This window comes from Suillus clintonianus (assembly GCF_016758775.1).
Source record: "Suillus clintonianus strain FC179 chromosome Unknown DEU56scaffold_98, whole genome shotgun sequence".
In the NCBI taxonomy this organism is placed as follows: Eukaryota; Fungi; Basidiomycota; class Agaricomycetes; order Boletales; family Suillaceae; genus Suillus; species Suillus clintonianus.
Genome location: NW_024539322.1, coordinates 78710 through 104992, shown reverse-complemented (window position 1 = coordinate 104992; position 26283 = coordinate 78710). Strand labels below are relative to the sequence as shown.

The following is a 26283-nucleotide window of genomic DNA, read 5'->3' as shown; positions in this document are numbered from 1 at the left end:
ATTTGTCTACGCTTTGTAGCCAGCTAGTCTCCCGTGTGCAGATTCTTGAAGGAAGAAAGAGGAAGAAAGTCGTTCTTTCTATCAAGCTTTGCATCATACGTCAGTCAATTAATCCTGTTTCATCGATGACAGAATGTGAATGTAAGCATTTTGCCAAAGCAGTCGAAACGTTAACGTTTATCTAGAATTTAGATATAATTGGTCTGCGGTTTGGAACAACACTGGCAGTGGTTCTAGAGTTATCCCCGACTCTCCAGAGGAGGGATTTTACGGTCATGATCGGTTCGTTCGTTCTATTAAACTCGTACAGTCCGTGTGTCTTTTTCGGATGTCGGGGTCGGAAAGGCTACATTGGTTGGTTTTCGGAATCGGCATGTCTTGAATAAAATTGTGATCTTAGATTGGGTGGAGTACTATCTCTTGCCCAGAGTTGCAAAATGGCCCGGAGTTGCAAATCACGATGTAGCACACTCATATTTCACTCTTTTCCTTAGCACAATGATTCTAGAGGGTGATTGATTGATAGCTTACTGTGTGTATTTTTTATTCTACAAAAAATGGACGAGAAGTACTTGCGGCAGCGAAACACTGCTAAGAATGTGCACTTTCCACGCCAATCCATCGGAGGGAAGCCACCACATGCGCTAAAAAAATCAGGAATTTTACTACCGGTTTCCCATTGCCTTCTAATATCACTCTAATTTTTTCTGACATGATAACTGAGTGGTGTTGAGAGACACAAATGTTGTATCATTGAGATGCAAGACGTGACAGGAGGTGTGAGATTGTGTTCGGAGTCATAAATCGCTGCTCGGCAACTCGGCCAATACTTGCACAACTCGGGACCCATTTTCGCTCAATTGTGCTTGACGGCATCGGAGAGTTAAAGCGGCGGTGTGACATGGTGTGACGCGACGACTTCTTTGCGGGTGAGAATTTTTGCAACTCTGTGCTCAAACACTGTTTCGCACCGGCTTCTCTCTGGCAACGTAGCCTTAACATTTTTCTACATTTTTTTTTGCAGAGCCTTACAGTATGTACTGAATCCTACTTGCTCATGTTGTTGCTTTATTTTAATGTTGTGTAGTTGTTGTGTTATAAAAAACGGGTCAAAAATTTTGCAACTCTGGGCAAGAGATAGTATCTCAGATTGGAGTGGTGTGATGATTAGTAAGTGGATTGAAACTTTGTTACACTGCCGCTTACTTGTTGCGCATTCTCGTCTTTGTCCAGCTTCCTTCGTTGCCAGTGATCCTCTTTGGTTTGTGTGGACTGTTCAACAATTTCAGCGTGCTTGGCCAGCAGCCTCTGTCTCGTAATGAGCTTCGAGAGTATCTGTCGCGTCTGAATATTTCCGTCGGCAGGAGAAAAAGGTCGAAATGTAATAACATTCTTCCTTTCTCGCGTGGGCCGAATTCGAGCTCTGCCAACTGATGAGTTGCTCGTTTCACTTGCTTCTTTATGTGATGAGCGGGACTTGCCTTCTCCTCCTCGTTTGATTCTAATCAACAGATTTCTTAATAGGCTCGGTGGTCTCAGAGAGACTGTATGTTCTGATAGTTGCTGACCCTTTGTATCCGTGGTGGGTTTCCGGCGTTCCGCAGCATCTGATCTGTTGATATTCAGACTCAGTCGGCTTTCAATTTCGCGTCTCCGTGAGCTAATGACAAAATTCCATCCCGATTGTCGTCCTTTGGTGTTAGGAAGTGTTAGGGTCGGTTGAAAAAGCCTCTATATTCATGTCACTCTGAGTTCTCGTGTTTTCGGGACAAAAAAAAGGCAGACAAGAATTTCAGAAAGGGTACGTATGATGAGTCGTTATCTGTATTCAATAATGAGAGAAAATACAAAAAAAGGGGAGGGCTTCAGAGAGCCACGAAAATTCTTAAGACAGAATCGACAACGAAGGAGAGTCGGGGACTGGCGCCCGCGCCCTTACGATGATGTACTGTGAGCCTAATCTCCGACGGACACGAAATCTAGGATTCTAAACTCCCTATTTTCGTTCTTGCAATGCCGGTCATATTCTAGGATTGTCGCTTTCTAGATTGGTTTTAGATGCGTAATGATCTCTACATGCGTTCATGTACGATAATTTTTTGGACTAAACCCGTTCCTAATCTTCCGATATCGTCCAGAACGGCCTGTCGATTTAACATGACAAGCTCCTTGACCTTCGCTTTATCCTCCTACAAAATGTTGGTTTTATGCAGATGGTTCAATGAGATCGACATACCTTGGGCAGCGGCTTGCTCGAAAAACCTGCTAGTGCACGGAAGGAACGGGGTGCTCCCAGACCCGGAAGCCAAATTGCTCCAATGCAATCACCTCCCAGGGGGTCAGCAAAGAATTTTAGTGTATCTGCGAACGTGTTCTGTGTAGGGAGGGTTGTAGAGGGGACCCTTCATTCATATGTGGAACATACCTGCAGATCGGCGAGAAACAGGAGAAGGGGATCAAATCCCGGGCGAGGCGTCGACTCAGTTACGCCTAAATGAGAGTCCCTAGTCCAAACACTTGATTCTGCGTTGACGTTTTGGTAGTATCTCGGTAGAATAGCAGGGTTCAGTTGAATGACAATATCATAGTCGTCGGTTGAATGTAAGAATAGACTCTAAAGGACAACGTTAGCTATGTCATCGCACGCCAGTTTGTCAACTAACCTTGATATCCAAGTCCGTCTCGGCATTGCGGAGTACTCTGATGGCCTCCCTAGTAAATGCGCGAAGACGGTGGGCAGCAATTGTATCTGGGCCATTTGATGTCCATACATCGGGTGCTGCTACTGTGGCATCATCCTCATACAGCGGAAGACAAAGTGGCTCTTCCCACTTCCAATCCTTCAAGAATTCTAAGACGAGGGAGAAACCACGTTCTTTGCTATGAGGCACGGTAGCGGCGCTCTCTGTCGATCCTTGTTTTCCACCAACGAATGGCCGTGCGCAAACGATCTCGATAGCCTCATCTGAAACGTGGGTTTGCAATAGCCAATGTGCAGCAAGCCAGCGTTTGACGAGGCGGACGGTGCCGGAATATGCGTTGTACTTGTGGCAAAGATTCGCGATGGCACGATGGTGCCGTGGGGCATGGATGAATCTACGGGTGTAGAGTTCCTGAGCGGCTTTGGCTTCGCGTTGTTCCCGCGCGTTGTATTTTTGATCGCTGGGACTGACGAACATCTTGCTAGGGTCGATAATTCGGTCAAGTAAAGTCGCCTCTCGATCGTGCCAAATGAATGCAGAGAATGACCAGCCATCAGCAGTGAATATCTCCAGTGTCGCGCATCCTTGGAATGGATTTGAGCTATTGGCGATGGCAACTGACGCCTTGAGTTGGGGATTTGAAGCCATAAGTGTCTGGGCGATGATTTCGAAGAAAGCAAGCTTGATTTTCTGAATCGCTTTTAAGTCATCCGGCCACTTGGATGACTTCTCGAATTCGAGGATGATAGGGATGGTTGGAAGAAAACGCAGGGATTCAGGTAATTCCGTTAAAGCCGAAGCAGGAATCGGTAATGGAGCAAATGTTGAGGTATACCGTAGATAGTCAGATATGGGACTGACATTCAGCAGTGCCAGCGGCAGCTGCTCGTCCAGTGCTTTCAGGCTCCTGACGACACCATCGAATGCAGTTAATGCGGCCTTAAATCCACCAGTAGCCCGATGCAAACGACGAACATCATCTGGCAATCGGAGCATGCTATCGAATGGCGTTTGAAACGTTCTCGCATATTCGGCAGAAATTCCAAAATGAAGTTGCAGCAAATGTCGGACGATGGAAACCGGTATATGGGCACGCTCATCGGATGTGGCGACTTCCCAAACAACACTCTCTGTGATGCGACCATCCTTGAATCGACGAAGCTCAGCCCGGCGGCCCCACAGATGCCGGAACTCCTGGGCGACGTTTGAGTCTTGATCTTCTGCAGAAGGTCCATGGTCAACAAGACGGAAAGCATGGGCAGGATCATAAATAAGCCCGATGTGGATCGTGGATGTGCTGGGGCTTTCAGCGGAAGATATGGGATGGCAAGGGGTGACAGGCTGGAGGATGGCTATCGCTTGGGTCCGATTGCCAAGACCTTGTCTTAGGATGGATGAAATAGAAGCCAGAAGGGCTGCATCAGAAGACCCATGTTCTACGAGAGCCGAAGCAGACTGGTTCCGAGAAGCTTGTGATAAGTCCACTCTGCAAAACGTTTAAGAGTGTGGAATCTACAAGAAGGAAAGGAAACACTTGCCTAATCACCGCATCAAAGCGAGAGGAGAGTTGGAACCGACCGTTCAAGAAACATTCGGCGAATGGGTCAGAAGATGTGCCAGGGTTGCTTAAATGCTCCAGCGTCTCCTTAGCATCGTGACTTAGCTTGACGGTCGACAATCAGCGGCATGTGTTGAAATACGCTGGCAGGGAAGCTCACCAAGTCAAGTGAGGTGAGAGGAACGCCAGACAAAAAGTTGATAGTGGATGTTTCATCCACGAATACAGCTGGGTGGTGGGTAATGTACTCCTCAGGAGTGTACTAGAAAAAGAAACATCGGTACGCAAGTTCTACATCAGTATACAGAGACGTACCCTGTGTCCATTAGCTGTCTTTACGAATGTCGGAGTCTCGCCGAACTTCTGTTTGGCTAAGCTCCCTATCAGCTAATCTCATGAAAGGGAGAAATAGAGGGTTTACCAAGAAAATCGAGAGCAGCTTTGAACAATTGGTAAGAACTTAATCCCTTTCCCAGCGGCCTCCTCAATTTTGCGCTCCCACTCTTCGTGCCAACAACTTCCTCGCCCGAAATCAAATACTGCAATAGTCCGGCCCAAAATGGGCCTTTTCCCTCGAACCCTCTCACGCATAATTCGCCATCGCCATAACCTCGCTGGTTAGCCCATACTCTTAAAAGGGTATAGGCGTCGTGGAAGGCTGGCAGTGCATTTTTGAGTCGATAAGTGGACATAAGGGCATCTTTTGCATGTGTGGAAAGAAGGATTGCGTTGTTGTAGATTGGGGTAGGGAAAGATGACGAGGACGAGGACGAAGGTATGCGGACATTCGGATGTGAGGGTGAGAGCCTTGTCAGCGATAATGGACTCGACTGTGGAAGAACAGGGATAACGTGAACTTCCGCATGAGTTTTGTAAAAATCATGAGATACACTCCCTTGCAAGGATATCAGTTATGTTTTTGTTCTCAAAATGAAGAAAAAAATTATACCATTCCGTGGCCTAAGAACTAACGTTGTTAGGCGAGGATCTCCGAGCACAGAGGAGTAAAAGGTGTCCACATCGAAAGAGGTTGAAATGGATTGAGCTAAAACCGCGAGGTAGTATGACTTCTTGTGAAAGAAGCGCCCATCGAGGTAATCTTTTTCTTGAAAGAGAGCCTGCCATACATCGATCAGTGGTGAGTATTAGGACAAATCCTCAGTGTAAATACCTCAGGCATCTCTACGCACAGGTCGACGCTAAACCGGTTACCATTCTGCTTTTTGACAGCGATTCCGTTTGCCCAACTTCCAATAACACAGATTTCGCTTGGAGGCTCAAACGCAACTTTCCATTTGGCATCTCGAGGCGGTAGGGGAGACGCAAACGGAACTGCGATGCCTTGTTTAGCAAGAGCTTTTGCAGCCACCATAGGATTCTGAGGTGCAATAGAAGGGATAGAAATGCAGTGGGTTCGCAGAGCAAAAAGAAAGTGATCGAGCTGTTGTTGGCCAGACTCTTTAGGTCGGACATTAGGAAGAAGTGCATCAATCTGAGAAAAGGTGAGCTTAACGAGTCATCACTAAAATGATCTGGCCACACCTGAAGCTTGAATGAGCCAGACTGATAGAGGTCAGCTGCATCCTTAATATCTCTCAATGCATGACCAGTAAGAGGTTCTATGGATATCACATAAGGCCGGATTGCATTTACTATGAGATGAAACATACCATCTCTGCCGTGGCGATCAGGATTTTCGGAGTCCACTCGGTTCATCTCACTGGCATGTATTGGTGATCTTTTGGTGATCGCCGCGGTAGGGACCTTGCAATGCCTGCAAGCTGATGTTATGATCGCAATGAAAAAAAGCTTGTATCACGTGACCATTTAGCAGGGGTTGCAAATCAAGCAAGCTTGCCGCATGCCCTTGCTCTTTCACTTTCTCTATGGACGGACTACAAGGCCCTCAAATCGAAGCCTTAGAACGGCTACAAAGTATCCTTGGTCCACATGACACAGAATTTGTGGTTAGCGTGCTTGAAAGTGTGGCATGGGATGTTCAAGTGAGTACTAACTTATAACTTGCCATGTTCTGCGGTTGAACGCGGACCCACAGAAAGCCACAGACCTCCTGTTCGACAATGAAGTTCCTAAAGTTTTAGCACCAACACAAACCGCTAGCACTCCAATGGCACAGCTGGAGTTGGATGATACTGAAGACTCCTCAGAGTCCTCACCCACAATCCGACATTCTCACCGTGGCCAGGGTGTACGAACATTCAGTTTTCTAGCCATCTATGATGAATGACCCCCTTGCAGAACCCGCGGTCAAATTGGAGCTTTCTATGGTCTCTACTCGCTGTTCCTTTGCACCTCGTGTCTGGGGTGCTGCGCTTTGTGTTTAGCGTTCTCCGCATACCAATCCCGTCCCTGCCATTTATGACCACCAACTCCTATCACTCTCACCGCCCCACCTCTCCAGATTCGCGCAGCATCACCCAGAGGTGGGTGCAAGAACTCGAGGAAGAAACAGGTGCATGTTCGTCGAAACGTTCGATGCCGAACGCAGTCACGACAGGATTCGAGGCGGGACCATCAACTGCAAGACGTCATACATATCCACCTGCGGCTTCGGATGATAATCAGAAGATCCTACCAGACTTCTATGATGGCAGTTATGAGGAGGTTCTTGACATTTGCCAGAGAGAAGGGCGCATAGCATGTGTTGTCCTCGTGAGCGCTGAACATGATGACGATGCAGATTTTAAGAGGTACGTAATGTTCAACTGTACACAATGCACAATATGTCATCTTATTCTCTGGGCACAGGTCTGCCCTTACCGACACAACTTTTGTCAAGATCTTGCTGGATAACGATTTCATTGTCTGGGGCGGGGACATCAGGGACAAAGCTGCATGGGATGGTATGTCTCATATAATATCTTTTCTACAAATGGTTAAGCCTCGTCCAGCTTCTCAAAAATTGCAAGCGACTACGTATCCTTTTGTGGCTTTTCTTGCCCTTCAGCCCAGGCGTCATGGCGCTCCCTCTAGCGCTGCCCCGGTTGTCACCATTTTGTCGCGTCACCAGGGTCGTGCAGCCGCGACTGCTCCGGTTCTGATCGACCATCTCAATACGCAGCTACTGCCACGTATAACGCCGTTCCTGGCACGATTCAAGACAGTATTACAGGACCGTGACCGTGACCGGCGTATACGTGAGGAACAAGATCGCGCATTCAAGGAGACGGCCCGTAGAGATCGTGATGCTATCGAGGCGAGGTTGCGGCAAGAGAAAGAGGAAGAGGAACGTGCACGAAAGCATGCAGAAGACGTAAAGAGGAAGCAGGAAGATCTGGCGAAGCAGAAGCATCAAGCCGGAATACGCATGGAGTGGAGGAAGTTCATGCGCAACCGCCTCCTGTTACCCGAGGCACGCGGCTTGAGACTGGCCGTCAAACTCCCCGGGAATGGACGAGTCGTCCGCAGTTTTCCTCCGTCGGCGACCCTTACTGCTCTCTATGCCTTTGCAGACTCGCAGCTTATCCCGTCCACTTCTCGCCCGGAAGCTGATCCCTCGCAAGCGCCGGAGGGAGTTGTTGATAATATCCCACAACTTGATTCTTATATTCAGAGCAAGACGGCAGGACACGCGTGGTGGGGCTTTACACTCGCTTCAGCATACCCCCGGAGGGAATTCAGGTGGAAGGCGAATGCATCTTTGACAGAAACAGGACTGAGAGATGGAGAGCAAATTGTCATGGAATTATCCTCCGGACGTGGATCCACCAATGAGGCCTCTGACGACGATTACGAGTCAGAAAGCGATTAGAGCTGCTGCCATAATGCATTTTGTTGTTGTTTTATCTTTATGGACGGACATATGGAATAGATACAGTAAGGTCCAGATGCTGGTGGAACACGAGTTGTCATGATCATTGGCTAAGTATTGTGCGAACGAAGGATTCGTAGTTTACGTTTCCGTCGCTGCATTGTGCGGTTAGCCGTGAATGATAGCAAATAGAGATTGTATGCTTACGGGCCGATCTGAACACCTTTGAGCAACTCATCGACCTCCTCGTCTGACATCTTCTCGCCAAGTTGCGTCAGCACATATCTGAGCTCACCAGCCCCAATGAAACCGTTCCCCTCTTTGTCAAACACTTGGAACCCTCGGATGAACTCCTCTGCATAACGATCAACGGATTGTTATCCTTAACGAATGATGTGAGACATACCAGGTGTTCCTGCAGGCTTGAATCCATCTGGCCTATTGAGTATTGTCAAAAATGTCTTGTAGTCAACTGCCCAAAGTAAATTGTTTCACTACCAACAAAAATCATAGGTGTAGCTGACCTTCTCGTGGTGCATTCGCGATGATCTCGGTCACCTCAGCCTGAGTTGGGTTCTGGCCGAGTGCACGGAGGAGATCGCCCAGTGTCTCCCGTGGAACAGCGCCTGTGCCCTTCTTGTCGAAGAGCGCGAAGGCCTCCTTGTATTCTGTTAAGCGATCAGTCCGCGATACACTAGCCAGATGACGGGGAAGAGACAACCTGCATTGTCACTCTGTAAGGATTAGTCAAACCTAGTTTGTATAGTTGTTTCAACGCGAGACTTACCATGGCTGCTCTGTCGATGCTATCTTGAAAGACATTGGGATTCACTTATACATTGTTGGATTACATAATCATCAGCTGCAGGCAGTGCCCGATGATCAGTAGCGTAGTTAGCCAATGAAAATGGTTTATCGTTTAGCCTCATGTCTTCGAATTCGGTGTGCCTTGTGAACACAGCGCTTTTTTTCTGCTTTTTCCCGGCACCCAAGACACGAAGGCACTTTCCTTTTCATTCGAGCTATGCTGAATGGCTACTGCTGGCACTTTTAACAGTCATATGTACATTCCGCCTTCACCAACCTCTGCGAGATTCTGCCTCTTTTTTGACAAACTGAATGCACTCCCTCCTGACATGCTTCTGAATGCCCAAGTACCGGATCGTTTTGCGCCAACTATCTCAAACAGTTTTTCGTCTACTTCCACCATCGTCTCAACAGGCCATGCTTGATCTCCTGATGGACGTGAGAGTCTACTAGGCGATAGCTTGGATGGCGCGGTGCGGGGTATTTCTGGTGATGGAAGGAGTAAAATCACTGCATTATATTGACGCGACGAAGAAAGAGTGCGTATGTTCATCGCAGACATAAATGCCGCCGATGTGGACTGGAGAATATTTGGAGGAGCGAACATATGGAAGGGATCCTGAAAATGGTTCAGTCAGAAGATCGTTTGGTATGGATGCTAGGCATACCAAGGATATGTTCTGTAGAGATAGGTAGCGAACGGGCGCCTCATGCACAGGCAATAGCTCTGATGAAATGTAGCTTTGTACGGAATACACATCGAGGATGGAAATACTGAAAGGTCGAGACGGTCAGCTTTGTTCACACAGCGTACAAAGAACTCACGCGGATGGCTGGAGATGATCTAGGATATGATTCGCATATTTGTTCATCGACCATAACGGCAACGCCGTAGTAGCCTCGGATACAAGTACAACTGCTCGGGTTGATGAGGGCTTAAAGAGCGATCCTACCTGTAATACTTTATTCGTGTCCACGTATTCAATAAACTAGAAAATTTACCAACCTGAATATGATTGACAAATATTGCACCATGCTGTTCCCCTAGGTCTGCGCCATCAGCCCAAAAGTTTCCTGCAGGATCTGATGCGATAACAAGAGGATAACCCGGAGTGAATTGGCCCTCTATTTTGATGTTTATAACTGGGCCCTGATCAGTTGGTTGGGTGGTGAGTGGGTTATATTCGTCCTCGTCATCAGACTCGATGGCGTAACGCGGTGGAAGGCCATCGGCCAAGGGATCAATTTCCTGCAATCTAGGTCAATAATGGACGTACCTTTGCTGAAGAAACTCACCATGTTTCAAGCTTAAAGTCAAGATATCGAATCAGGATGATGCGTTCTGCTAAGAAATATCACAGCGTGGTCACGGTGTCCACTGTCCAGTAGTTGAACAGGGTTTACGGGGTCTGACTATCTGACATACCAAGTTACTGGGACGGCAAATTCAATTCACAATTCATCATGTTCACCTCAAAATTAGTACTATACCGCCATGGTACAGTTCTGCGCACATTCACGTCTATTACAAGGCGAAACCATGAAAATCCTTTGGTAAGCTCAAGAGCTCCCATTTCTGCGGTTTGATAATGCGTCCTAGTAGGGCCTCCCTTTTCGTCCACCCTCTGCACCCCAAATGCCCCGACGCGGCGGGCCAATCCAGAAACGACGTATCGAGCACGTAAAGAAGGTAATCGTTGTAGCAAGCGGAAAAGGGGGTGTAGGCAAGAGCACAATAGCAGGTACGTCCCAGCAGCATTGAATAGAACTTTTGAACGACCATCAATGAAGTCAATCTTGCTTTCTCCCTTGCAATGCTGTCTCATCGACCGCGAGTCGGCATACTTGATTTGGACATCTTTGGACCTTCTATACCTACCTTGATGGGACTCCAACATTCAGACGACCCACAATTAACTTCTGGTTTGTTTTCTGGCATGCACCGTGAGCTTCCGGGGTGACTCTGTTACTAGCTGGCGCTCTCGTCCCCATAATAAATCATGGCATTCCTACCATGTCCATGGGATACCTTGTCCCTCGGCCACCACCCGACTCCACAGAGTTTGAAGGCGCAATTGTCTGGCGTGGCCTTATGGTTCAAAAAGCTGTACAGCAACTCCTCTTCGACGTTGACTGGCGGGATACTGGGGGATATGGTCCTGGGCTGGACGTACTAATCATAGACATGCCACCGGGAACGGGAGATGTCCCTCTTACATTGGGTCAATTAGTTATTGTCGACGGTTCGCTTCCACGAGCTATTTAAATGATGTTCGTCATCTAAAATGACACAGGCGCAGTCATCGTCTCAACTCCACAGGATGTCGCACTTACAGATGTAAGAAGAGGAATTTCTATGTTCAAAAAGATTTCTGTTCCGGTAAGAATTGTATCTCCTGTCTTTCAGCCTCACCTTCATTATATTTGTTGCCATCTGCAGATAACAGGTTTCATCCTCAATCAAGCGTCCTTTTTGTGTCCTTCTTGCAACACCACGCATGAGCTATTTGGGCCTCCAACTAATGCATCGCGCCTCGGAATCCCTCTCCTAGCGCAACTTCCTCTAGTAGGAGGTGTGAGCTGGGGCGGAGACCACGGAATTCCATTCGTCCTTGAAGGCACACATGGAGGTGCAAAGGACGGCAGGGCGGGAGAGATGTGGCGAGATGCGATGAATGAGGCGGCAAGCAAGATTTGGGGATTAGTTCAAAGTTGAGTGTAATGGTCTACCATGAAAGGTCCTTCTGTGCCTTGCCTCGGCGTAACACGACTTGCATTTGCCTTGGAATGCTACTTAAGGAGCGTTCTTTGGAATCATCCTGAGCGGAGGCAACACACCGACCCGTCGTCTACTACCTATGTAGCTTTAGGTGATAGACTCTGGTTGCTTTCACCCGTCACATTGCTTATTGACATATGGAAGGACCGTGCTCTATTGCATCGGTCATGAATAACAATACAACTGCAATACAAGGTATAAGTCCCAGTGCGTAATCGTACCATAAATAGGGATAGAGCTACACGCCAATAGACGTGTGTCAACACACTGAGAACCCTCCAAAGTCCAAGAATGCCTCCTCCAGTGACATTTTTCGAACAACAAGCGCCTCGACGATAAGCCGAGGCTCCAACATGGTCGTCTCAATTTCGGCAGAAGGAGATTTGAGCATTGGGGGGGTGATATCAGTTGAGGAGACCAATTCGTTTGCAAGGGGCTGGGGCTGGCAATATGTTTCCGCAAAAATAGAAGAGGGTGACCCTGAACAAACTTCAAAAATTCGGGGGTCTGGTTTTGAGATAAAAAAAGTCAACCACTAGTGCGTGGACAAGATAATTGAGGCTACCTTCGAGGTGCGCATCATGATGCACAGAGATCTCGACTTCTGGAGGCGCGGGCGCTGCGCGCAGATCTTCAGGCTCAAGTGTAACATGAAAAGATTCCAGGCCAGAAACCAGCTCGCCCATTTCTTCGGCATTAATGGTTGGAACATGCATGACAAGGGGATCGCGCTTGATTTCACGTCGCTTGTCTCTGGCTGCGCGGCGCTTGGACTGCTTGTTGTTAGACATTGAGTGGGATTTGGGCTCAATTGAGTGTGCAAAGTCTGTACGGTTGTGAACATTGAGGTGATGCGAGTGATGCGTATGGTGCTCGGAATGTGTATTAGATTGGGCGCGGGTATGCGCAAGCAGATGTCTGGGTTTCTTCCCCTTGCCTTTGCGCCTATCAGAAATGCCTTGCACGGTGCTCGCAACACGGCGGCGGAATGGGCGAGGCTTATAAACGGCCGAAATTTCGAGGTCCAGGGTAAACGCTGCACCGTCTGACGACAAGTCACCTTCGTCATCGTCCATACAGAACACTTCAACCTGGCTGCTTCTTGTTGGAAGGTCATCGTCCGCATCTGTAGTCTCCAGCTCCGTCTCCGTAGTCGTTGTTGTCTCTGAATCCTCGTTCATTAATCGTCTCCGTCTCCTTCGTTTGCCATCCCCACCCCAGTCTTCGACAACTCCACTCACTTCCGCCGGCACCTCGATCTCCTTTACCACTATCACGCTGGCGCCAATCTCGCCAGCCATCTCTTCCAGGGTGCCCAATGTCTCTTCCATCTCCCGCCTTCCCAGCCCTATGAGTACGCCAGAGTCGGCAACACCAAGCTCATAGTACGCCTGTCCACCGCCTTCCAGAAGGCGCCATTTGAGTTGTGTGACAAGGCGGGTGAAGCGAGACGGGGAAGGGGAAAGGAGATGAAGTTTGTACTCTACATTACCCTGCGAATGTGGTTGTGTGAAATACAAATGGTAGGAAGGGTATTAGCGCATGTAGGTCGAAATAAAGGGTAATAAAACGAACCTCTTCGTTTTCTGGAACTAGCTGTGGTATTCCTCGTCGAAGGATTTCGTTGTGTGTAGGTGTTGGAGGTACGGAAGTGAGTGTGTCCCATGGGGAAGGCACTCGTGGGCTCTCTGAGTCTGATTCACCGAACATCCGGGACCCTGCGCGCACGTATAATAGACCTGTAGATACGTTTGTAGAAACAGAGATGCAAATCAGTTGTTCAGTGTATTCGAGTGATCATCGTGTTCCGTCCTTCCAGGTCAGAGTCATGGTGTTAGTTGTCTTGCTCTCAATGACTCCCATTAACTCACGTGACCTAAATGTGCTCTGCACAGAGAAAATATACTAGTGATTGCAGATTAGCCTAGAATCACAGGTATTTATTTCGCTAGGTATACATGACGAAGTATACAGTAAATCTAAGTACAGTTTAATTTTGATCTAGACAGCGGCGTATCATTAATATTGAAGCCGCCTTGAATATATTAAATCATAATGAGGGGAAACCCAACTCTAATCTACCCGTGGACCCGCCAACCTCACGCTCTCTTGTACGTCACCCTCGTACAATTTGAACGCCTTCTGGAACATGCCCGCGAGCTTGCGAACCTCGTGCTCAAAAGCCTCCTTGTCTGTCCAAGCCAAAGACGGGTTAAGTACTTCACGTGGCACATCCTCCACTTCGGTAGGAATCTGGAGCCCGAAGACGCCGAATGTCTCGTATTGACTGTTGAGAAGCTCCCCAGAGTGTACTGCATCAACGATGCGACGGGTGTACTTCAGTGGGCAGCGCTTCCCAGTGCCGAACTTGCCGCCTGTCCAGCCTGTGTTGATTAACCAGCAGGAAACGTTGTGTTTGGACATGCGCTCAGCCAGCATTTCTGCGTAGCGTCCAGGCTGACCCGGCAAGGATTAGCTCAGGGCTCCACAGGAAGAGGGAAAACCCACATGTAACACGATGAAAGGCGCACTGTAACAGGTCGAGAATGTCGGGATCGGCTCGAGGACGCCATCTTCCGTGCCAGGTGTTTTACTACAAGCGTGACTCAGAGAGTGGAACATACAGAAGCAAAGATACACTCACGAGGTGTAACCAGCAAGGAAGTGGTAACTTGCTTGATCGGGGGAAAGTTTACTGACAGGTGGGAGGACGCCGAAGGCATCGCACGTCAACATAATAATGTTGCTCGGTTGTCTGTCCGCCATGCATGGTATCTTGGCGTTTGGAATGTATTCAATCGGGTATGCGCAGCGCGTGTTTTCCGTGATGGCAACATCGTCGTAATCTGGCATGCGCGTTACAGGGTTATACACGACGTTCTCCAGAATGGAACCGAAGCGAATGGCATTGTAAATCTCTGGCTCCTTCTCCTGCGACAGATTGATGCACTTGGCATAGCATCCTCCTTCGATGTTGAATACCCCTGTATCTGACCACACGTGTTCATCATCACCGATAAGAAGGCGGTTAGGGTCAGCGGAGAGAGTCGTCTTTCCAGTTCCAGAGAGACCGAAAAACAGAGTGACATCGCCCTTCTCCATTCCGACATTGGCAGATGAGTGGAGGGAGAGTTGGCCAAACTTCACGGGCTGAAGGTAGTGCATGACTGAGAAGACACCCTTCTTCATCTCTCCGGCATACTCAGTGCCGAGGATAACCATTTCCATACGCTTGAAGTTAATCTCCACCGAGGTAGTAGACGACATGCCCTTAGTGAAGCGGTTCGCAGGGAATTGACCAGCATTGTAGATGATGAAGTCAGGCTCTCCAAAACTTGCGAGCTCTTCCTCGGTCGGACGGATTAACATATTGTTCTTCCGGGTTGTCAGTAGATGATAAATATACGTAGTTGTGATTACGTACCATGAACAGAGCATGATAAGCACGAGCACAGATGACCCGGACCTTGATGCGATATTTGGGATCCCACTGAAAACAGTGAGTCATATAAAGTCCCATACACTTATATGACAAGACTTACACCAGCAAAACCATCGAATACATAAACATTGTCACGCGTATTCAAATAATCGATAGCACGCTCGCGGTTGATTTCGAACGTGTCTGAAACAACTGCTGAGACAATAAACCAATACACAATAGAAGGAAACTCACGCTCGTCCATCTTGATATTCACAGAGCCCCACCATATATCGTCCTTACTGGTCTCCTCGAAGACAATTCGCTTGTCTTTGGGACTTCTACCGGTCTTCTTGCCTGAGAAGTTGATGAGTGCGCCAGAAGAGGAGATGATCGCGCCTTCATTGCGGATGGCATCTTCGTATAGCTGAGCTACAGGCGCATTGCGCTTGAGCTGGATCCTGTCCATGTCAAACCCTGCCTGCGAGAAATACTCGAGGTCATGACCGATGACTGTTTGACTAGTTCAGTAGATAGGAGACATAGAAATAGGTGCACCGACGTTTACTATGAAATTCGTTGTCAGAAGCCTGAGCGTAATGTCTGTGTAATATGTGAGGTGTCACGTAGGGTGTCTGGTGTGGATGAACCATGGTGGTGGACGAATACGAAGCCTTGAAAGATACTGGTTAACAAAAATTGAGGGCAGACAGTTTTTGGGTAGGTTTTATACCAACGGCGAGCCATTGCCGGGACATCCCATAATCCCCCGATGCCCTGTCACAGCGCAGAACGGGACACCGCCGGAACAAACAGGGTCAATATCACAGATTGAACAGACTGACAATGATAGCAACGGGAAAAAGTTAGCAAGAGGGTACCACGGCGTAGGCTGAGATAGCGTTAGCAAGCCAGCGTAGGCTAGCATACTGATCATTAACCCCCCGGGCGAAGGCCTAGAAACGGCTTCGTTTCCTATGATGGGGCCCTTCTGAGTCATTGTTGGCCGATACGTAGACGCCGACGAGGATGCCAATGAGAACCACTTCCAGGTGGTAGTACCGCCGCAACCCAGAGAATGTCAATCAGTACTTTAGTGGGGGCCATGCACACTGACACCGAGAGATAAATTCCAGTGAGTGTATGCACATGGTAATTGCCATGGATGCCATAGGGCCATAATATGTACTGTGCAGAATGGACCCACTTCCCTTACTCAATTTGAAAGCTGCTTCAGTCTGGTGACATGGCGAAGACAGGCCTCGGTATACGAGTTGGACCACAGCGCCAGTTGAACTGCAAGCCGCAAAGTAAGTATATATGACGAGAAGTTCAGAATTCTGAGTTATTCAGACTCTAGAGTCACACGCGCGTGCACCACTATGTTTGGAACTCATTTCAGGTCATTTTCTTTTCCACAAGCAACATGCCTCCAGCTCTCTCGAATGCCGTGCGTTTATATGCTAACCGATATCAAGTATATCATTGTATTGATATCATCACAGATGACTATAAAGCGCATCCACAGGGAGGTCGCAGATGCCAAGAAGGAGGACCTAGGCCCCATTACCCTCGCACCCTACACCGACAACCTCTTTCGCTGGGCAGGTACCATCCCTGGACCCCAAGGGAGCCCGTATGAAGGTGGCGTATTCAACGTCAATATTCTACTGGCCAACGACTATCCGTGAGCACCCTCCATACCCAAACTAGCTCGTTGCTCAGGGTTCACTAATCGGTTTGTGATAGTTTCTCAGCGCCAAAGGTCACCTTTGTAACTCGGATATACCACATGAATATATCGGACAAGGGTAACATATGCATCGATATTCTCAAACAGAACTGGTCACCTGCATTGTCCCTCTTCAAGGTCATGCTCTCCCTCTCATCCCTTCTTACTGATCCTAATCCACGTAAGTACTGATTTCTATCTTTACCCTTTCATTGTACTTTTGTACTTCTTTTATACCCTTCTCCCCATGTATCCATCTCGGCTGACCAATGTCCTTTGTTCCTAGAAGATCCTCTCGGTAAGTTCCCTCACCATCCTGTTCATGTTGTATTTTTCTGAGCCACGATCGCTTTGTGCGTACACAGTTCCCTCGATCGCAACCGAGTATGTTCGGAATCGCGTACAGCACGACCGCACGGCCCGGAGGTGGACAGAACTGTATGCCCAATCACCCGCATCTACGCCTGCGCCTACACCGACACCCATCGCATCAACGTCTACGTTCACCACCTGCGTCCCCGCATCCACATCTACATCTACACCCACAACCTCAACCTCTACAACTCAAGCTTCCGGATCACGCAAGGGCAAATCACGTGCCCTAACTAATCAACCTGCGCGTGGCTCGGGCTCGTCGAATGTTCTCGCTGAGACAATTGATATTTCTGACTCCGACGACGAGTTATTGCGACTACCCCTTACGCGCAAACGTCCACGCGGCGCCTCCAATGAAGTGGACATCGATCTTGTGGAGGCAGACCGGCGTGCAACCAGACGCCGGCGCGCAGGGCGCGGTGGGAGTGTGGTTCCGAATGTCTCTAGAGGCTCCAGAAGAAGTGAGAGTACTGCGGGAGCTGGGGAAGTCATTATCATTGATGATTAGCAGTTGCGTTGTAGTCTTCAATCCTCGTATTCACTCCTGTTCCCACCGCATCAGTAAACTGGTGAGACTCAGATATTCCCAGCCAAAGTGGTTCTTTCCTGTATATTTTATATTCTACGTAAGAACGAGGCACGAGAGCGCGCGTAGAAAAGACACAGCTTTTCGTGACTTCACCTTTCTTGCTTCGTACCACTACGTATTACTCGCAAGTTCTATTCTACTGGACTCATCACTTGTTTCATCGCATTTTTCACATAGAATTGATAATTCTCAATATGCCTAGGATTCACAACGACCCAAATCTCAATATTTGTCCAGATTATGCTGCACCTCTGTATGCTAACGCTCGGGCGCAACTAATTATTGAACATGTCAACGAGGAACAAGCCATCAACTTCCTCAGGAATATATGGGAAGCATCGAACAATGTAGAGAAGGGTCAATGGCAGGAGCAAGTTGAGAACGACAGAGAACAGTGCGAGCATCTCCGTCAACTGCAGCAGGAGCAGCAGGATGGACAGGAGCAAGAGTAGATACTAGATGAGTAGATACCAGACGAGGGCGGCGGCGACGGCCTAGTGATGTGCCGGCCCGGCTTGGCCTGAAAGCTGTGGCTTTGGCCTGGCCTGGGGCGGCTTTGGCTTTGAAAAACCTCAGGCCAAGCTGTGAGCCAGCCACGTCAGGGAAAACCTCCCCCCCCCCCCCCGAAATCGAGGTAATTTCAAGTAATTCCCTTGTTTTCCTAAGATTTCAAGTGAAATCAAGTTTTGCAGTTTTATTTACAGCTGTGTGCAAAAAGGTTGACAGTACACGCTTGACTAGAATACATTAGGAAATAAAATAAAACAATGTTCAAATCAAGGAACACCAGTGAGGACGGTACCACTGTGTTTTCATTCACACTGTTATGATTTTTTATTATTAATTTTCCTGATATATGTAAGTCATGCGTTTACTGTCAACCTTTTTGCACATAGCTGTAAGTCCAGTAGCTCGTTTAATGAATTACTTTGAATTCCGAGTAGTTTGTTCTGAATTCCACCAAATTCATTTGTTGGTCAAACTTATTATAAATATCATTGAATTCAATTGTTATATTCTACGTGAGAACAAGGCACGAGTTCGAACATAGAATGAGGTCTACGCAGCGACACAGCTTTTCGTGACCTCATCTTTCTTGCTTCGTACCACTACGTATTACTCGCAAGTTCTATACTGCTCGACTCAACTCTCATTTCGTCGCAATCCTTTTAAGAATTGATAATTCTCAGTATGCCTAGAATTCTTAACGACCCAAATCTCAATATCTGTCCAGACTACGCTACACCTCCCTACGCTAATGCTAGAGCGCAACTCATCAACGAGCATATCAACGAGGAACAAGCTATCCAAATTCTCAAGAACATTTGGGAAGCATCCAACAACGTTGAGAAGGGCCTTTGTCAAGGTCAAGTAGAGGATGAAAGGGAACATCGTGAGCATCTTAACCAGTTGCAACAAGAGCAACAGGACAGGCACGAGCAGGAACAAATAGAGGAGGCAGAATTAGCTCGCAAGGAAGAGAAGAAGAAATATAAGCACAAGTACGCGCCTATACAGGCCACCGGGGTACCCGACGAACCCTCCATTAATCCATCACCTTATGCGACTCGCAAACTCGAGAAGGGTGAGTACGTCGAGTTGTGGTATTTCACCAACGACGGACTCGATGAAGCACTCATTAAGAAGACCATCGAAGACGACACTATGGTCTTATTGACCCTCCAGGACAGTTCTACTGCGTGGGTATCAGCAGCTTCAGCACGCAACACAACTTCCGTCATCAACAACGAAGACATTGCCTTCGAGGACTTTTGCCAGGCATGCCCGCGGTTCATATCTGCTATAGAAGAGGCAGATTGGCCTGCGGATCGTGTAAGGATGATGGCTATTTTCTGGAAGAATATCCAGGTACACAACTATAGGGCCATGTGCGACCCAATCACACAAAAGGCACTTCTCGCCTATCAGGCTGAGCAACGCAGGAGGTGGCACATAGCTGCGAAGTCAGCCGCAGGACCGTATGACCTATCCGTCATTAATAATAAGGTATTAGAACGCACCAGAGAAACGGTCTACTGGCAGGAGTGCTCAAAGAGGGATAATCAAAGGGACTATAAGGTCAGTCTTCCCAAAGCATATAATCTTCGTGCACTCGCTAATCAGTTCTTTTCATACGCACGTCTAAATAATGTTAATGGTTCAATTGACCAACATGCTACACCACTTCATGCCTTGCATCCCACATGATGTCCTTTTACGGGTCAATCTCAATTCTGCCACATGCATCATGCATCATGCACACGATCTTAACATCTGTGCTCGCCACGATACCACCATGTCGCACTTCGTTCCTCACCTAATCATAGGCGGATCAACGAGTGATGATGATGAGTTCCACTGCAGGAACGCGTCGTGATTTTTCTTGCGAATTGAGGGACTCTCGAAAGCACTCAGCCTCACCAGAGCATGGTAGCAGTAGAAAGAGACACAGACAGGATTTTCGATCCGGCGCAGGCGGGAGTGCCCTCTCCGCCTGTGCCGTATGTCTGGGGCGCAATCCACACAAAATCATTGAGTGCAAGTCACTCAAGATGTGGGATGGCGTCCTCGATACTCTCTGCACGCACATCAACAAAGCGCTCACAATGCGCGACAGACGGCCAATTTGCAACGATTGGCAGAGGGCAGGAGGATGCTCCGAGACCACCAATGACAGACATCAGTTCTGCTCAGGATGTTCCACTTCAACTCACGGGGCTCAGACGTGCCCTCGAGCATAGAAGACTTAACACCATCTCCCCATATAACCCAGAAGCATGGGAGTCCATGCTCATATCATCTGGCCTCATTGAAAGATATCCGCACATACCGGAGGGTCTGCGGCGGGGCTTTTGTCTCGACATTCCTAATATTAAAACTTCGCAAATACCCCCTAACAAAGAGTCAATTAGTATATATCAACAAGAATTTCAAACCATCATTCAATCTGAGATCGAGAAAGGAAGATATATTGGACCACTCAAAGCCAATGAGGTACAAGACCTTATCGGGCCTTTTCAGTCCTCGCCCTTCTCCATTATACCCAAACCCGGACATCCGGGTCGTTATCGCATCATACAGAACTATTCTTTCCCCCACGCTCCTTCGCATTAATTCCCTAATCCGTCTATTAACTCCTACATTAATTCAGACAACTTTCCCAGCACTTGGGGAACATTCCATATTCTCGCCCTTATCATTAGTAGATTGCCCCTGGGATCACAAATTGCCACAAGGGACATATCAGAAGTGTATCGAACCATACCGTTGCACCTGACACAATGGCCCGGATCAGTCGTTCGGATCTACGAAGACCATTTTTGCATCGACACGTGCACGTGTTTCGGTCTGTCTCCTTCGGCGGGAGCTTACGGAATTGTCGCCAACGCGGGACTTGACCTTTTTAGGTATTGAGGCATTGGTCCTGCCTCTAGGTGGGTCGATGATCACATTTTCATCCGGATACTTACAGCTGTTTGCATATATGTTGGCAGTCGCGTCGTTTTTTTCATTCAATTAGGAAACTCGAGAGTTAGTGAAAATAGCACTAGTATCAACCACTGGCGTGCGACATGCCATTTCGCGGGGTCGGCCGTGATGTTAAACTTCGTCGGAGCTGCTATCTAGGTCTTTCTCGAGCATGAGAGCCAGATTGTTATGTGCTGATTGTTGCGGCATTGCGATACATAGGTGTAAGATGCAGTACTATCACAAAAAAAATTCTAAGTGTTAAGTTTCCTAATTGAATAAAAAAACGGCACGACTGCCAACATATATGCAAACAGCTGTAAAGAGCACCTCGCTGAATACAACGCGCAACGGAAGACTTGGCATCAAGACATTCTCAAATGAGGACAACATCAGGACGGTGGTAGAATCTGGTTTGGGGGTCATGTATTTGAGGATGGAACATTGGAAGAATTTGATGAAGACTGCTGTTTCCCCATCGTGGACCTTTCAGAATCGTCCCCCAGGTCACTCGAAGACAGCCGCTTCACGTTCAATCTCACCGACATTGACAATTCCTCCCACGAACTCGGCATTCCTTGGGAGACATCAAAGAACGCACATTTCACTTACGCCAACCCATACATCAGCATCGTTTGGGACTTGGCACGAAACCTCGTGTCACTGGACAAACCAAAGAGACAGAAATATCTTCTCGCAATCGAGATCTGGCAAAAACGGAAAACACATGTACTCGACGACACACAACGGCTGTATGGCAAATTACTTCACACCACACTGGTCATACCATGCAGCCGCGCTTACCTCACATCCCTCGAGACTATGCTACGTCTCGGCTGGAACCACCCATTCCTCCCACGACACTCAGTCAAAACCCTGGCCGCAGACCTCGATTAGTGGAACCCTCAAGAGTTCGTTCGTTGGTAGGTCCATACCCAAACCACTCACCAAGTTACATGATCCAGCCGCGTACTCAGACGCCAGTTCCGGCGTTGGAGTGGCTATCATCATTGGCCCATACTGGAGAGCATGGCGTCTACATCGAGACTGGAGAATGAGAGATGGTGAAAAGGACATTGGGTGGGCTGAAGCGGTCGGATTTGAGTTACTCATTCAACACCTTGTCAAGCTGGGAGGACCAGAACATAATTTCAGAGTCTTCAGAGACAATCAAGGCATGATCAAAGGGTGGCGAAACAGACGCAGCAGAAATTCGGCCGTCAACACGGTTTTCAAACACATCTTCACCTTCCTTAATGATCTCCCAGCTTCATACAATTTCTACCCTTCATACGTCGCGAGCGCCCACAATCCCGCTGATGACCCTTCCAGAGGAGTCTATGGTAACACGGCCTTCCTACTCCCTTCCTTTACAATTCCCCCAGAACTCGACCCGTTCATCTATGATCCATTTGGCACCGTTCCCAGTTCATAGAGCCCAACACGATGCGGTGAACACCCCCGTTTCAGCGAGATCACTCCTCTCCTCATTATCAATATCTGCACCTCCAAACCCACCACCACCACCGCATCCTCGTGCACACGTACTCGCAGACCCAGGAAATCACACATCGGACAGACACTCCCACTTCAAGGCTATACTCCCCACAATAGCTCCAGCAAAACCCCAGCCATATAAAACGGGCTTAGTCCCATTGCCGTCGGGTTTGAGACCACACTGTCTGGCACGCGATCGTCTCAAATTGTGGTTCCCAGCTCAAAGCCGATCAGCTAGAGACGCTAACGGAGTATTCTTAGCGGTGACAGATGAAGATATTGAAAGAGTGATGACAGTTATGAACCTATCGTGGGCCCAGGGAACAAGGGAGTGTTATGGAGCCGGACTCCTGCTTTTTCACGTATTCTGCGACATTCGAGCCATTCCCGAGGGGCAGCATTGTCCCGCAGACACATTAACAATCCTAACGTTCGTGACCAGCTGCGCAGGGTCCTATTAAGGCAGAACAATATCTAACTACGTCTATGCTATAAGGGCGTGGCACATCCTGCACGGCCAGTTGCGGAGGATAGAGCAGGACCAATTAAAAGCAGCCTTAGATGGGGCAATCACCATCGCTCCCAACACCTCCAAATGGCCAAAATGTGCGCCTTTCACTGTTCAATTAATCCTAACGATGCGCACCCACCTCGACATATCGCAGCCACTAGACGCTGCGGTATTTGCATGCTTAACAAGCACGTTCTATTCGTTATCGACTTGGAGAGCTCACTGTAAAATCCATGAAAGTATTTGACATTGAGAAACACGCGAAACGGTCAGACGTCAAGATGGATGCTGAAGATCGTAATGGCTTATGCGTTACCATGATCCACCTTCCTCGCACCAAAACATCACTCGTAGGCGAGGATGTTTACTGGGCTCACCAAACAGACCAATCCAATCCGAAGACAGCTCTCACAAATCACTTCATGATAAACAATCCTGCACACAATGATCACATTTTCGCCTGGAGGCATCCGAAAGGGATTAGACCATTAACCCGTTCGGCGTTTCTCAAAAGAATCGGAGAGATCGTGAAGAAGAATAACATGCCGGATCTGAAGGGTCATGGGTTACGCATTGGCGGCACTTTGGAATATCTCTTAAGAGGAGTCCCCTTCGACGTAGTGAAATCCATGGGATGATGGTCCAGTGACGCATTCACGGGATACTTACGCCAACATGCGATGATCATGGCACCATACCTACAGGAGTCACCCGTCCTCGAACTGTTCACGAGGTACACCATGCCTCCTCCTAGGTAGATGAAGGTACATCCACGTCACCCTCCTCCTTTACAATGGGAGTCCACGCTAAGCCTGACGCGTCGCAGGGCTCGTTATATGTGGGAATCACGGCTCAACCTGGACACCCTTCGAAACGATGGTTCGGGTCGAAAAACCCTTCGGGTTTTCAGCCCATATAGCCTCATCACCTTATAGTAGCTACCTATTGTAAATCTCGCAGCATTGACCTTCAATCCAGTTGATTTCTTTCCACTACACGAAAACTAACAGCTACGCATAGATTGGTCAAACTTGTTCTGAATATCATCAAATTCACTTCTCAGTCAATGCTAAATTCAAAATCAACATTATATTGGCCTATCAAAATGTATGGATACATGAACATGGGTACTATATACAACTCGCGAAGACAGTATACAGCATGAACAAGACACAACAACCTTCATTGAATCCTCGGGCATTGCATCAACATTGAGGTAGTCAAAGTTGCGTAACATGTTTTGCGACACACTAACAGAGTGTGTGAATGACAGGTGTTTAATCCAAGGAACATGAAACATACCTGACAGCCTTGCGTGCCAAGTATGGCATAAGCCTGCGAAAACAATAGTTAGTATTCAACACCATAGCAATGAAAAAAGGGTGGGTGTGGGTGGGAGGGTAGCGACAATTGTTGGGGTGTAGTCGTGGGCTTGCTGAGGTGGGAAGGTAGGAAACAGACCTGGATAGGTGTTCCCGCAGACCAGAAAGTGTAACCACTTGAGCGTTTTCATGGGATAAAATGTCGTGTGGTGTCCTGGAGACCATCTCATCGGGTTAAAGGAGGCGACATGCACGATGAGAGCAAGAGTGAATTTACACTCCACTGAGAACCTTTGCACTATTTGAGGGCGAAAAACGCGAACCATGGAAAGGGTCACGTGATCTCAACATTTGAGTCAACAAAGGTAATGTGGTGGGAGGACATGATGTCTGCACAAACGAGCACTCACCGTTTACTCATGGCATTGATGCCAATTCCGAATCCGAACATGATTTTCCCCCTTTGGCATTCACGTCAGATGCCATGGGCCTAGTCAACATGAGTAGTCAAATGAAGAAATAGTTATCACTGCTCGACTTGCTCACCTTTGATGTCCTCGATTTCGTCCTTCCACACAATGGCATTCTCTCCGATGCGCATTAGTAGAACCACTCCCAAAAGGCCAATATTTCCAATATGGAGGTAAGCCACTCTTAGTACCGCGATGCAGTGGTTGAACTTTATACAGTAGTTTGAGTGCTTGTGCCCTGATGGGCCAGATTCGGGAGGCAACTACCAACGAAGATGAGCCATGGGATGCAGGAGATTTTCGATGAAGACAAGGTGCAGCAGGCGGGAGATCATCAATGAAGACAAGGTGCAGCAGATGGCAGAGTGCGTCACAGAAGACAAGTGACACAAGCTGGAAGAAGTTGTGGACGCGAGGGGTGGATACTATTCCGAGGGATACATGTGCAAGAGAGTGTCAGAGGCAAAACCTGCTCATTGTACTCGCCGGCGAGCACAGTGTCAGCGATTGGAGTGTCAAACGGGAAATGAACATTTAATGAGAAGCATGAGAGGGTCGTGGAATTTACTCCAAGTCCATTGAAAATACAATGATTTCTGTCAAATCTAATTGGTAGATTTTATTACATTCGAAATAGAATGATTTCTATTGATTTCTGTCAAATTAGTAGATTTTCTGGAATTCAGCTGTTTTATGTATGAGTTTTAGGATTTCAGCTGAATTCCTGGGGGAGGTTTTTCCTGATGCAGGCCGAAGCTGCAGCTCGGCTCAGGTCCATCACAGCTTTTTGAAATGGAAAATGATTGAAATCAAATATACTGTCATACCACTCGCAACCACATGAATGCGTGTCAATGCCTGCAGGAATACAAAATACCGGATTGTGCTCATCCAAACTACCTTGTCATATGTGATCTCAGTCGGTATAAGGGACATAATGGCCTCGAAGACAAGCTCCTCGCTCTGAGCGATCTTACAACATCATGTCTAGTTCAGGGCCGAAGACAAAAAATTGCCAGCCATCCTCTCCAACTTTGTTCATTGGCTGCACACTGTATGTCGTCAATGCACCATCAATACACATATCTAAGCCTCAAGACCAGAAATTGAACATACCCTCATTCAACAAAGTTTCTGAACCGGTGAAAATGGTTTGAGACTGGATCAGAACAGTTTTCAATTAGTCAAGCCCCAAAACGTGAGCCCAACTTGAAGTTGCTTGCACACATCAGCAAACTAGGGGGCACCTGTACAATATTGTACAGACATTACACTTACAT

At 47.9% G+C, this 26283-nt stretch overlaps 10 protein-coding genes across 10 annotated transcripts; 5 read left to right on the top strand and 5 right to left on the bottom strand.

The window, feature by feature from the left end:
* Positions 1 to 1992: 1992 nt before the first annotated feature.
* On the bottom strand, positions 1993 to 6123 carry DEU56DRAFT_827503 (Nrap protein). The gene is made up of 12 exons (XM_041354397.1): positions 5931 to 6123; positions 5803 to 5879; positions 5432 to 5752; positions 5210 to 5378; positions 4682 to 5155; positions 4576 to 4631; positions 4421 to 4522; positions 4241 to 4365; positions 2664 to 4188; positions 2426 to 2614; positions 2237 to 2374; positions 1993 to 2189 (listed from the first exon to the last, which is right to left on the bottom strand). The coding sequence occupies exons 1-12, from the start codon at positions 5974 to 5976 to the stop codon at positions 2073 to 2075; spliced, it is 3339 nt and encodes a 1112-aa protein (XP_041204024.1). The 5' UTR covers positions 5977 to 6123; the 3' UTR covers positions 1993 to 2072.
* On the top strand, positions 6122 to 8032 carry DEU56DRAFT_893177 (uncharacterized protein; the record flags this gene model as incomplete). The annotated part of the gene is made up of 5 exons (XM_041356341.1): positions 6122 to 6263; positions 6317 to 6469; positions 6520 to 6971; positions 7030 to 7124; positions 7173 to 8032. The coding sequence occupies exons 1-5, from the start codon at positions 6147 to 6149 to the stop codon at positions 8030 to 8032; spliced, it is 1677 nt and encodes a 558-aa protein (XP_041204023.1). The 5' UTR covers positions 6122 to 6146.
* Positions 8022 to 8865, bottom strand: DEU56DRAFT_827500 (EF-hand protein). The gene is made up of 6 exons (XM_041354396.1): positions 8820 to 8865; positions 8754 to 8766; positions 8557 to 8700; positions 8439 to 8504; positions 8240 to 8387; positions 8022 to 8187 (listed from the first exon to the last, which is right to left on the bottom strand). The coding sequence occupies exons 1-6, from the start codon at positions 8820 to 8822 to the stop codon at positions 8136 to 8138; spliced, it is 426 nt and encodes a 141-aa protein (XP_041204022.1). The 5' UTR covers positions 8823 to 8865; the 3' UTR covers positions 8022 to 8135.
* Positions 8864 to 10224, bottom strand: DEU56DRAFT_827498 (uncharacterized protein). Its single transcript, XM_041354395.1, has 5 exons — positions 10136 to 10224; positions 9846 to 10088; positions 9665 to 9792; positions 9508 to 9613; positions 8864 to 9458 (listed from the first exon to the last, which is right to left on the bottom strand). The coding sequence occupies exons 1-5, from the start codon at positions 10136 to 10138 to the stop codon at positions 9090 to 9092; spliced, it is 849 nt and encodes a 282-aa protein (XP_041204021.1). The 5' UTR covers positions 10139 to 10224; the 3' UTR covers positions 8864 to 9089.
* A 56-nt stretch (positions 10225 to 10280) lies between these two features.
* Positions 10281 to 11713, top strand: DEU56DRAFT_827495 (P-loop containing nucleoside triphosphate hydrolase protein). Its single transcript, XM_041354394.1, has 6 exons — positions 10281 to 10393; positions 10443 to 10581; positions 10631 to 10762; positions 10813 to 11082; positions 11134 to 11219; positions 11280 to 11713. Exons 1-6 carry the CDS (start codon positions 10304 to 10306, stop codon positions 11553 to 11555), a joined length of 993 nt encoding a protein of 330 aa, XP_041204020.1. The 5' UTR covers positions 10281 to 10303; the 3' UTR covers positions 11556 to 11713.
* On the bottom strand, positions 11714 to 13444 carry DEU56DRAFT_827490 (uncharacterized protein). Its single transcript, XM_041354393.1, has 3 exons — positions 13194 to 13444; positions 12184 to 13111; positions 11714 to 12125 (listed from the first exon to the last, which is right to left on the bottom strand). The coding sequence occupies exons 1-3, from the start codon at positions 13326 to 13328 to the stop codon at positions 11878 to 11880; spliced, it is 1311 nt and encodes a 436-aa protein (XP_041204019.1). The 5' UTR covers positions 13329 to 13444; the 3' UTR covers positions 11714 to 11877.
* A 92-nt stretch (positions 13445 to 13536) lies between these two features.
* Positions 13537 to 15541, bottom strand: DEU56DRAFT_827489 (ATP-utilizing phosphoenolpyruvate carboxykinase). Its single transcript, XM_041354392.1, has 6 exons — positions 15295 to 15541; positions 15161 to 15243; positions 15043 to 15108; positions 14263 to 14993; positions 14127 to 14211; positions 13537 to 14075 (listed from the first exon to the last, which is right to left on the bottom strand). Exons 1-6 carry the CDS (start codon positions 15506 to 15508, stop codon positions 13692 to 13694), a joined length of 1563 nt encoding a protein of 520 aa, XP_041204018.1. The 5' UTR covers positions 15509 to 15541; the 3' UTR covers positions 13537 to 13691.
* A 1003-nt stretch (positions 15542 to 16544) lies between these two features.
* On the top strand, positions 16545 to 17654 carry DEU56DRAFT_744666 (ubiquitin-conjugating enzyme/RWD-like protein; the record flags this gene model as incomplete). Its single annotated transcript, XM_041349092.1, has 4 exons — positions 16545 to 16726; positions 16789 to 16952; positions 17058 to 17069; positions 17137 to 17654. 4 exons carry the CDS (start codon positions 16545 to 16547, stop codon positions 17652 to 17654), a joined length of 876 nt encoding a protein of 291 aa, XP_041204017.1.
* A 1272-nt stretch (positions 17655 to 18926) lies between these two features.
* Positions 18927 to 19541, top strand: DEU56DRAFT_692862 (uncharacterized protein; the record flags this gene model as incomplete). The annotated part of the gene is made up of 1 exon (XM_041347167.1): positions 18927 to 19541. A coding segment is annotated over one exon (615 nt), but the record flags the coding sequence as incomplete, so codon positions are not given.
* A 542-nt stretch (positions 19542 to 20083) lies between these two features.
* DEU56DRAFT_744691 (uncharacterized protein) lies at positions 20084 to 20476 on the top strand (the record flags this gene model as incomplete). Its single annotated transcript, XM_041349095.1, has 1 exon — positions 20084 to 20476. One exon carries the CDS (start codon positions 20084 to 20086, stop codon positions 20474 to 20476), a length of 393 nt encoding a protein of 130 aa, XP_041204015.1.
* Positions 20477 to 26283: the final 5807 nt, after the last annotated feature.